This window comes from Cotesia glomerata, linkage group LG9 (assembly GCF_020080835.1).
Source record: "Cotesia glomerata isolate CgM1 linkage group LG9, MPM_Cglom_v2.3, whole genome shotgun sequence".
Taxonomy (NCBI): domain Eukaryota; kingdom Metazoa; phylum Arthropoda; class Insecta; order Hymenoptera; family Braconidae; genus Cotesia; species Cotesia glomerata.
The window spans coordinates 291,162-303,093 of record NC_058166.1 but is presented as its reverse complement, the minus strand read 5'-3'; the positions used below and the strand labels follow the sequence as shown (position 1 = coordinate 303,093).

The following is an 11,932-nucleotide window of genomic DNA, read 5'->3' as shown; positions in this document are numbered from 1 at the left end:
AAAAATTTTCAAGTTTTCATGAAAATTTTAAAATTTATGAAATTAAAAGAAAATTTACAGGAAAATTCAATTTCTTAAAAGAAATTCAATGAAAATTAATTAATTTTTAACAAATTTTATTTTAACAAAAAAAAATTTGACAAGCTTCAGAAACTAAAAAAACAATTCAATTTTTTATAAATAAAAAAATTTTCCAGTTTTTCCAACTAATGAAAACTCTGAAAATTCAAAAAAATTATCCTGAAAATTAAAAAAAAATTTTTAAATTTTATTAAAAAAAAAATGTTCCAACTTTTGATGAAAACTCGGAAAAGTCGGAAAATTCAATTACCTAATACCGATAAAATCACGCCCTGTTTTACTTATCGAGACTTCCGACTGAAAATGGCGGAAAAATCAATACAGTCTCTAATACAATAAATATACAATTACCCCCAAAAATTTTTTAACAAAGTATCTACTGACTAGTCCAAAGTTCAGTTCTCATTATCAACCATATTAATTATCGTTAATTGAACCGATAAACTAAATACCAAGAAAACATTTCCCGGAAAATAAAAATGTATTTAAATAAGTAGTTAAATGTTGTCCCACTACTATGGACTTTTTCCTGATGCTAATTTTGGCTGTGATCATATTTTCATGTGGCGTGATATGTACCCTGGTGATCGAGTTTTATTTAGTGAAAAAGTACTTCGAGTCCGGACCGGAGTCAAAGTCTCCGGAGAAGCCAACCAAGTGTTATGGAAAAGCCGAATTACCTGACCAGCTCCTGGAGTCGATCGACGAGCTTAAGGAGAAGTCCCGCGGGCACTACCCGTCGCAGGGTAACGAGAACCTGGCGATCAACCTGACCCTGCAGTTCCTGTTCAACGAGCTGAAGAACGCCGAGCGGGTCAGGTTGTGGCTCACCCGGAAGCTCAACAACGAGTTCAAAGAACTGCTCACGCAAAGTACCACAAGGAGAGTTTTCGACAGTGTCCAGGTAGGTTTGCACTAGGTCGATTATCTCCAAAAGCGCCTGGAGTATTTCGACGTCTAAGTATTCATCTTGTAGGAAATTTAACTGGCTACAATTTTGGTATCTTAGTATTTTTCCGTAGGACGCTTTGTTGCGGAGTTAAGGTAAAAGACCCAGTTACTGACACTTTTAACGTTATTTTGAATTAAAAAAAAAAACAGTTCATTAAATAAGGTAACAGACCCCATTAGTGGGACTATAAGGAAGAGGGTTAACAGAATTTGTAATTATAGTTAAAGTACAACTATTGAATTTTTAACTTCCCGCTAAGAAAATTGAAAATTTTCAAAAATCGGGAAGTTATTGGTTTTACCCCGATTTTCGAAAATCGAGTTTTCATCAGATCTCGACGTTTTGAAGTCCTAGGAAGCTTTTCTGACTATTCCCGCGAGGGTGTCACTATGTCTGTATGTATGTGTGTGTGTAAGTATGTAAACCTCTTATAACTTTTGAACGGTTGAACCGATTTCATCGCGGTTGGTGCCATTCGAAAGGGCTTCGCCAAACTTAGATTTCCTGTTAATTTGAACCGATTCGGACCGATAGATTTTGAGAAATTTGGAGAAATCTAAAAAAAAGTAGGAAAAAAAATTTTTTCTGAAGTGGTTTTTTTGGGATAACTTTTAAACGGCTCAACCGATCGATTCCAAAAACTAATCAGCTATCAACCTTGAAAAACCACGTCGATCGCCGCCAATCCGGTCAAAATCGGTTGATTCGTTCGAGAGATATCGTGAACGAAAGAAAACCGAAAAAAGTGTTTTTTCAGAGTTACTCCGAAATTTATAGTTTGACCAATTGAAACTTAGAAATTATTTATAAGGCTTAAAAAACTACGTAGAATGCCGCCAACCGCGTAAAAATCGGTTCATTCATTCAAAAGTTATTGCGGTATGAACATTCAAAATAGTGTTCTATGAAACTGCTATCAGACTTTTGAGCTCAAAGAGCTCAAAAGCATAGAAAAGGTATCTTTTTGAGCTCGGAGCGCTTAAAACAACACACAGATTGTACTTTTGAGCTCGAAGAGCTCAAAAAAGCAGCCAGGTATTAACGGAATTAGCGGGAAGTTGCAGGGATGGCTTTTAGGGTCAACCGTTTTCCTAATTAGTAGATTTCATAGAAATCTAACTATTGCATTTGTCCTCATGACGCAACTTTTGAAAAATTTTGGTATTTTCTGACTTAGTTCGTCAAGCTGGTTCAGAAAATGCCATTAGTTCAAAAGTTTATATATGTATGTATTTATATATATATATATATATATATATATATATATATATATATATATATATATGTATGTATTTATATATATATATATATATATACGATATAACGCGGCTTATCCGGACGATAGCGTCTATAGTTGTTAATGGATCCTTTTCAAACTCAACATACTTCATTTTTAGACAAATACCAAGGCCAAGTTCAAAGATGAGCTTAATCGGTCAAGTAGTTCAGAAATTATATGGTTTCAAAATTTTCAAAATCCTAAAAATTTACTTTTCGGCTGATTCTTTCGCGCATACCTTTTGAATGAAATAACCTATCGAATTTTTGTATTTTATTATGTTATAATATAAAATTAAAATTTTGTGTTAAAATATTGAAAATAAAAATTCGTAAAAGAAAATAAATGTAAAAATTTTAAGTTATTATATAATAATTAATAAATAAATAAATTATGTTGTTATTATTATATATAATTAATAAATAAATAAATTATTATTAATATTTATAATGAAAATTTACTTTATGTGAAATCTACTTCCATTTCGGCTGCCGAATGGCCTTTTTTTTTTAACTTCCCGCTAAGAAAATCGAAGATCCCCGCGAGGTTGTCACGGCGTCTGTATGTGTGTGTGTGTGTGTGAAAGTATGTGAACCGCTTATAACTTTTGAACGGCTTGACCGATTTTATCGCGGTTGGTGTCATTCGAAAGGGCTTGACTAATTTTAGATTTTGAAAACTGTTTGGACCGATTCAGATCAATAGATTTTGAGAAATCTAAAAAAAACTGAAAAAAAAAATTTTTTTCAAATGTGGTTTTTTTGGAAACGGCTTAAAGGTTCAATTCCAAAAACTAATCAGCTCTTAACCTCAAAAAACCACGTCGATCGCCGTCAGTCCGGTCAAAATCGGTTGATTCGTTCGAGAGATATCGTGAACGAAAGAAAACCGAAAAAAGTGTTTTTTCGGAATAACTCCAAAATTCCTAGCGCGATCAATTTAAAATTTGAGATTCTTTGTGAGGCTTAAAAAACTGCGTTGAATGCTTCTAACCGCGTAAAAATCGGTTTATTCATTCAAAAGTTATTGCGGTTTAAAAATTCAAAAAATAGTGTCATCAAATCTCTATCAGACTTTTGAGCTCGTAGAGCTTTAAAGCATAAGAAAGCAATCTCTTTGAGCTCGGAGAGCTCAAAATAACCCATAAATTGTATTTTTGAGCTCGAAGAGCTCAAAAACGTCATTGGTGCAATTTTAAGCGCCTAAGTATGGAATTAGCGGGAAGTTGCAGGGATGGCCTTCAGGGTCAACCGTTTTCTTAATTTTTTTTGTACTTAATGCCTTCATTAATGTTTAAACTTACATAATTAACTTTTAAAATTTTAACTTTTCCAAATTTACCATTATTTATAATTATTTAAAATCCATTACTCGAATGACCCCATTAATGATGTACCTGAAGTTCCGAACGTTCGTGAAACGAAATCGTTTTTCATTCATAATTTCAACGATATTAAGAAGATCACGCTGAATATTTCTGAAAAAGGTTCTTTTGGGGTCTCAAAGGTATAAAAAAAATTTGAATTCTCTCCGACTTCCGGAACATCCCCTAAAGCCCATCCTTAACTTTAAAAAATTCATTACTCCGTCTCTATTAAAAAGATCACGCTAATTTTTGCTGAAAATCTTTATTTTGAGTACTCAAAGGTATAAAAAAAATTGGAACCCTCTCCGACTTCCGGAACACCCCCTTATGCCCCTCAAATGACTACCCTTAACGTTAAAAAAATTCATTATTTCGTGTCTATTAAAAAGATCACGCCAATTCTCGCTGAGAATATTTATTTTGGGATCTTACAACTATTAAAAAAATTTTTTAATGATAGGTGCTGTCATTGGGGGGGGGGGGGGCATAAGGGGGTGTTCCGGAAGTCGGAAAGTGTTCCAATTTAATTACACCTTCTAGTACCCAAAATAAAGATTTTCAGCAAGAATTGGCGTGATCTTTTCATTAGACACGAATTTTTTAAGGTTAAGGGTGGCCATTAGGGGGTGTTCCGGAAGTCCGAGAGGATTCAAACTTTTTTAATAGTTGTGACACCCTAAAATGGAAATTTTCAGCAAGGATTGGCGTGATCTTATTAATAGTCACAGAATTATGAATTCTTTAAAGTTAAGGGTAGTCATTAGGGGATGTTCCGGAAGTCGGAGAGGATTCAAATTTTTTTTTGTACCTTTGAGACCCCAAAAGATCGTTTTTCAGAAATATTTCACACAGGCTAAAAGATCTAATTTATACTAATTCGCCGTAATTCACGCAAATTCAGGGACACAGACTGAACGATCTAATTCATACTAATTTGCCGTAATTTACGCACATTTAGGGACACAGACTGAAAGATCTAAATCTAAAGATCTAAAATTATACTTAATATATTATAATAATATGCTTTTATTTATAATCGTAGAGTTAAATTAACATTAAAATTTTTTTTTAACATAAAAAAAGTGTTTTAATTATAATACAAGTTGAATTTATCTTTTATTGAATGATTTTATTTTATTTTAATTGAATAATGTAAACCTAACCAATAATGAATAATTTTTCTAAATGAATGTCAGAATCTAGGCCGACGTCAGTGTCAGAAACTACAACACAAGAAATTTAGAGTATCAGAAACTAGGTCTTACAACGTTACTGTTTAAAACATTAATTTAAATTATAAACTAGTCCCATATCATTCTTTTGCGTTGATAATCTTTTCAAGAAATTCTAAATTTTTTTATCGTGCAAAAATTATTTACGCCAATTAAATATTGTAATAATTATTGTGTTATAACCTCTGCCGTCACTCTCAGAGTGTCAGAAACTGGGCCCTTTACCTTAGTTGAATTATATTAGAGTTTTTTTATTTTTAGTTCCTGGAGGTGCCACTAGGTGTCGTCTAGTATATTATTTATTTCACGAGTAGACATGTAAGGCAACCAAAATTTATTTTTAAACTTGTACTCATTAATTAGTCTAATTAATTAAAATTTTTCTAATTGTAAATCAATTTTTTAAAACTTTAGTTCTTGGAGTCACCACTAGGTGGCGTTTAGTAGGTTATTTATCTCGCAAGTAAGGCAACCAAAATTAATTTTTTACTTAGTACTCACTAATTAGTCTAATTATTAAAAAATTTTTTAATTGAAAATCAATTTTTTAAATTTAGTTCTTGGAGGTGCTACTAGGTGGCGTCTAGTATATTATTTATCTCGCAAATAGAAAATTTAAGGCAACCAAAATTAATTTTTTATACCGGTAATTACTAATTAACATGTTATTAAAATTTTCTAATTACTAATTAATGTATTTGATTCAAATTTTTTTAATTGTAAATCAATTTTTAAAAAATTTAGTTTATAAAGGCGCCACTAGGTGGCGCTTAGTATATTATTTTTCTCGCAAGTAGAAATGTAACGCAACCAAAAATAATTTTTTACACTAGTAAATACTAATTAACATGTTATTAAAATTTTCTACAGCTGTTTAAAAAAATTTTTTTTTGCAGCTTCGCGACCTGTACCTGGGAAGCCAGTTCCCGACGATCAAGGGCCTAGAGGTTGCAGACGCAGTGATCGACAAGGACACTGGTCTCTTGGAGACCCTAGACCTAGCCTTGGACCTCCACTACTCCGGGAACTTCCAGCTGTCGATAGACGTCAAGATGTTCCGAGGGAGAACCGCGAACTTGTCTTTACAAGTTAAACAAATCTCCGGAAAAGCTCGGCTTCAATTCACCAGGATTCCGTACACCCATTGGTCATTAAGCTTCTACACGGAACCGATCCTGGAACTGGAGGTCCAGAGCCACTTTCAAGGCCGTCAACTGAAGCCCCAGATCGTAGCACCGATCATAACTCAGATCCGTCGCGCGATTCAGAGGAAGCACACCCTCCCGCAGTACAAGATGCGCTACAAGCCGTTCTTCCGTCGGCTGAACGACGAGGACATCGACCTGGCTGAAGTGTGCGCTCAGTTGACTCCAGGGCAGCTGGACGTCGTCCTGGTGGAGGTTAGTCGCCTAAATCTAGCTCAGAGTAACCTTTCTCTGGAGGATTTGTCGCTGATAGAAATCTACTGCACCATCAGCGTAGATTCTACACCCTGGGTCTACCTGACGCAGTACAACGGCGTCCCCTACATGGTTCTCGACTTAATAATCAGCAAGAGCAACAATCACCAGCTTGGAGTCGTCTTTAAACAAGAAACAATCCCCGAAATCGGCCAGAACTGCGTTGTGGTTGAAACTATCGTCTCAGGAAGCGCAGCGGGGATCGCAGAAATGCGCAAGGGCGACATCTTGGTTTCCGTCGACGGAAAAAAGGTCGGGAATATGAACCAGGTTGGTAAATTGGTAAAAAATGCCGCTCAGAGGAGGTTTGTTATTCGCGTGGAGCGAAAATACACGAAAAACGACGAAGAAACTGCTGCGCATGCGCAGGGACTGTTCCATCCTGCGCAAAACCTGTTCCAGGGGTCTGCGCATGCGCAAGGACTGTTCCACGGTTCAAAAAGCAAACACGAGCCTCAGATTAAGTTTTCAGAGCTCAAAGACCACCATTCGGACAATGAGGCCCCCAGTTCCGGGGAAAGTGGGATTAAATTATTCCGTCGGCGCAAGAGCAGCGTCCATGTACCTGAAGATTCCTTCGAGCACTTGTCTAGAAGAATTTCGACGATCAGCAACCTGTCCTCGGGGTCTAGTAATGCTTGGACCGATGAACTGACCATCAACGACCTGACCTCGATGACCAAGGAGAAGGTTTACGCGTCGACGATAACCTTCGAAGAGTCCAGGACCTATCAGATTGACTCAGAATTTCTGTATCTGAACGTCGGAGTCTGGGCGAGACTCAGGGGCGGAGAATTCGCGCCCAAGATTCTTGGGTACCTCAATGTTCCGATAAAACTTGTTCTCAGTCAGTGTTCCACGTCGACTACTGGGTTCTACTTGAAACCTCATCCCCTACTTCCTCCTGATACAGGTGAGTTAATTTTAGAGTTGAGAAAGTTAATGGTAATTGGAACTGTTTTTTTAGCTTCGTTCGCGTCACTCAATTCTAAACTTCAAGGATACTCAGGGTTTGATCCGAGTTTGTGTTACGGAGACATTTTGTTGTCGTACAGATGGACGTCTAATCAAACTAAGCGTCGAAATGCAAATGGAGACTCGGCTAAAAAAGAGGAAATTAATAAAAGTTCTCCTGTTGCTGCTGGGGGCGATGCTGGGGAAAAAAAATTACATGATTTTATTCGTACCCACTTTCATCGAGCTACTCATTGTGATTTTTGTTCTAAAAAGGTAAATTTTGGGTTAGATATTGTGAAAATACTTTATAAAGTAGAAAAGTTCTACTGCGCATGCGCAAAAACTGTTCCAAGCTGCGCAGTAGTTGTTCCAAGGTATTGCGCAAGCGTAAAAACTGTTCCAAGCTGCGCAGAAGTTGTTCCAAGGTATTACGCATGCGCAGAAGTTGTTCCAAGGCATTGCGTATGCACAAAGACTGTTTCAATCTGCGCTAAGGCAGTTCTGAGCTATTACGCGTGCGCAAAGACTGTTCCAAGCTAAAATTCATTACTTTGAATGTGTTTAAATAAAACAATGATATAAATTTTTAAAATTTTCACAGATATGGTTAAAAGATGCAATTCAATGCCGAGATTGCGGAATGGTGTGTCACAAAAAATGTCAAGCGCGTTGCCAAAGTACAACACCTTGCGGAGCAGAAAGTCTGACGAACCTAGCCTTCGAAGTCGATGAACTAACAGATGGATCCACTAGTTCCTCGCTGGGAGACGTCAATCCTGAAATATCACTGACCGGGTGTGAAGAAAACGTTCAGGTATACCTCGGAGCCACCAACATCAACTCATAGTACAATCTTCCATTTTTTAATTTAATTTATTTTCGCTTTGTTTTTATTTTTTTAATCAGCCTAGATTTATTATAATTACGTTTGTAAAAAGATAATAAAATATCGAGACTATTTATCTGGCTTTGATTTTTGTAGGTTATATATTTCAATTCGCTAATTATTCATTAATTTTTAAGAGCATTTATTTAGATACAGACAAATTAATTACCATTTAGGGGGTGGCTGTCAAGGCCAGTGCTATTGCTAACTCCTTGCTGGGGCTTAAGAAAGCTGGAAGTACTAGTAACTTGGCGCCACCTACGTCTTCTGGTGGTAGCGGATCAAGAAGCTTGCCTCCCAGTCCTTGTTCCAGTCGAAAGGTGAGTTTTATATCAAATTTTTAATAGAGTAGACTTTAAAAATCTATAACTTTTTTTCTAATCAAAATTTTTAAACCGGATAAATTTTGTATTAAAGAATAAGCTTTGTTCTACAATATTTGTTTCAAAAGTTTTTTTCTAGGGCTGATAATTATCGAGATAACAATTACGGAACATTAAAATCAAGATTTAGAATTTTGAATTTTTGGAACTTTTAAATTTTGATCGAAGATTAAAAATAGACAGAAAATTATTTTTATGTCTTCGCCGGCATTTTTAGAATCCTAAGACCGTTAGCTTTAAAATCCACTATGAATTTTTTGGAAAAAAAATTTTTATGATAAAGTTTTCAGCGCCCCCAACTCAAAAAGTCAGTTTTTGAAGGAATTTTCCGTGTTTTTTATGTTTGAAGCTCTATAACTTTTTTAGGAATAAAAATTTCGGAACCGGATGAATTTTGTCTTAAAGAAGAGACAATAAGCTACAACTTTTGTTCCAAAAATTTTTTTTTAAAGCTGATAATTATCGAGATAAAAATTATGAAGCATATCAAGATCCAAAATTTCGAATTTTTGGAACTTTCAAATTTTGATCGAAGATTGAAATTAGATAGAAAATTATTTTTATGTCTTCGCCGGCATTTTTAGAGTCTTTAGACCCTTAGCTTTAAAATCCACTATAGCTTTTGTGAAAAAAAAATTTTTTTAACCAAGTTTTCAGCGCCCCTAACTCAAAAAACGGGTTTTTTAAAAAATTTACCGTGTTTCTTATCTTTAAAAACCAACAACTTTTTTTCTAACCGAAATGTTTAAACCGGATAGATTTTATCTGAAAGAAGAGACTTTTGTCTACAACTTTTGTTCTAAAAGTTTTTTTTTAGAACCAATAGGAACCGAGATAAAAATTATTTAAAATTGATTGTAAGGCCCAAATTTTAAACTTTACAATTTTTTAAACTTTGACTTGAGATTAAAAATATTGAAATAATTATTTTTATGTCTTCGCCGGCATTTTTAGAATCCTTAGACCCTTAGCTTTGAAGAACATTACGGTTTTTTTGAAAAAAAAAATTTTTTAATAAAGTTTTCAGCGCCCCCAACTAAAAAAATCAGTTTTTTGAAGAATTTTTCCTGTTTTTGATCTTTGAAGCTCTATAACTTTTTTTAGAATCAAAATTTTGGAACCGGACAAATTTTGTCTTAAAGAAGAGACAATAAGCTACAACTTTCGTTCCAAAACTTTATTTTTGAGTCAAAAGTTTATTTAATAAAAATTCTTAAATTTGAATTTTCTAGAGTTCTCTGGTAGGAGGCTTAGGAATCAGTCCAGACTTGCTAGAAGGCGCAGAACCGAGCGTAGCAAGCCCTCTGGTGGCTGGAGAACTAAACGAGGGTCTAATGTCTCATGCCAAAGAAACCGGTAAATTTTTGTACCGCGACCTGGAGCCAAATGACCGAATTGACAAGATTAATTTTATGGTAAGAATTTTTTAAAATTAATTATTATTAATTCGACGTTCTAATTAGCAAATTACCTAACTCCATTTTAGAGAATCTTTTATTTATAAAAAAAAAAACAATTAAGTAAAGGGCCCAGTTTCTGACACTCTAAATTTCTTGTGTTGTAGTTTCTGACACTGACGACGGCCCAGATTCTGACACTCATTTATAAAAATTATTCATTATTGGTTAGGTTTACATTATTTAATTAAAATAAAATAATATCGATTCAATAAAAAATAAATTAAACTTGTATAAATTAAACAGTCAGTCAAGACTTAAAGAATTTTTTTTATCAAGTTATTTTTTTTTCCACTGTTGGATATATAATTAATTACGTACATAATTAATTAATTTTAATTTTTAAAAAATTTATAAAACTATTTAATGAAATGTTTTTTTTTTTTATTCAAAATAACGTTAGAAGTGTCAGTAACTGGGTCAGTGTCAATAACTGGGTCTTTTACCTTATAATTGGATTATTGCTACATCAAAATGTTAAAAAATTACCCTCTAAAAAATAAAGAGTTAGACAAATTAGACCGTCGAATTTAATTGTAATTTTAATCTTGATAATTTTGATTCCAGATGGGAAAATTAAAGGCGGCCTTGGACGTCGAGTCAAGTTCACGTTTGGAGCTGTCGCAATCGGGTGACTCAGACAGCGCGAAATTGATAGCTCAGAGTGATTTACGCGTTCAAGCACTGTCAGTTCTTTTGCTCCACTATTGTGCGGGCTTACAACATGCGCAAGAGTTCAAACAAACGGCCTAATCGTTGCTTTAGCGTCAATTTAAACAAAATTATAATGTCAATTGCAATTAATAAGAAACCAAAACATAATTACTTATACTGCACCGAAGAACACCAATATAAGCTTTATTTATTAAATATTGTCTTGTGTTTTGCACAGTGTATATTATATCGATGTTGTCAAATATATATATAATTATTAAAATAAAATTTTATTGATATAAATTATTTAAAATTCACAATTTCTAATTTTACTAATTCTTAAACTTTGATATCAAATTAAAAATAGGCAACTAATTATTTTTATGTCTTCGCCGGCATTTTTAGAATCCTTGAAGTCTCAACTTTAAGATCAAACATGATTTTTTTGGAAAAAAAATTTTTTTGACCAAGTTTTCAGCGCCCCCAACTCAAAAACTCAATTTTTTGAGGAATTTTCCATATTTTTGACCTTTGAAGCCTTATAACTTTTTTTGGAATCAAAATTTTGAAACCAGACAGATTTTGTCTGAAGGAAGAGAATGTAAGCTACAACTTTTGTTCTAAAAGTTTTTTTTTAGGACCAATAGGAGCTAAGATAAAAATGATTATAGATTACTTACAAGATCCCAAATTTTAAACTTAGCAATTTTTTAAACTTTGACTCAAAATTAAAAGTAGACAACTAATTATTTTTATGTCTTCGCCGGCATTTTTAGAATCTTCAGACCCTTAGCTTTAAAAATCAATATAAATTTTTGGGAAAAAAAATTTCTTTTACCAAATTTTCAGCGCCTCCAACTCCAAAAATCAGTTTTTTAAGGAATTTTCCGTGTTTTTAACCTCTGAAGCTATATAACTTTTTTTGGAATTAAAATTTTGGAACCGGACAAGTTTTATCTTAAAGAAGAGACAATAAGACACAACTTTTGTACCAAAAGTTTTTTTTTAGCACCAATAGGAGCTAAGATAAAAATTATTAAAGATTGAATGTAAGATCCAAATTTTAAACTTCAATTTTCTAAACTTTGATTCAAGATTAAAAATAGACAACTAATTATTTTTATGTCTTCGCCGGCATTTTTATAATCCTTAAAGTCTCAACTTTAAGATACACTAAAATTTTTTTGAAAAAAAAATTTTTTTTGCTAAATTTTCACCGCCCCCA

The 11,932-nt window shown here is 33.8% G+C and overlaps 1 protein-coding gene and 1 long non-coding RNA gene across 2 annotated transcripts in view; one reads left to right on the top strand and one right to left on the bottom strand.

The window, feature by feature from the left end:
• The window catches only part of LOC123271366, a 90,472-nt gene extending 81,264 nt beyond the window's left edge, over positions 1-9,208 (bottom strand). The window contains exon 1 of the long non-coding RNA XR_006510844.1: positions 9,192-9,208. This is a non-coding gene — a long non-coding RNA (uncharacterized LOC123271366). The remainder of the gene's footprint in view (positions 1-9,191) is intronic.
• LOC123271343 (PDZ domain-containing protein 8) lies at positions 327-10,995 on the top strand. The gene is made up of 7 exons (XM_044737638.1): positions 327-985; positions 5,807-7,283; positions 7,338-7,600; positions 7,929-8,141; positions 8,390-8,533; positions 9,829-10,011; positions 10,621-10,995. The coding sequence occupies exons 1-7, from the start codon at positions 599-601 to the stop codon at positions 10,804-10,806; spliced, it is 2,853 nt and encodes a 950-aa protein (XP_044593573.1). The 5' UTR covers positions 327-598; the 3' UTR covers positions 10,807-10,995.
• Positions 10,996-11,932: the final 937 nt, after the last annotated feature.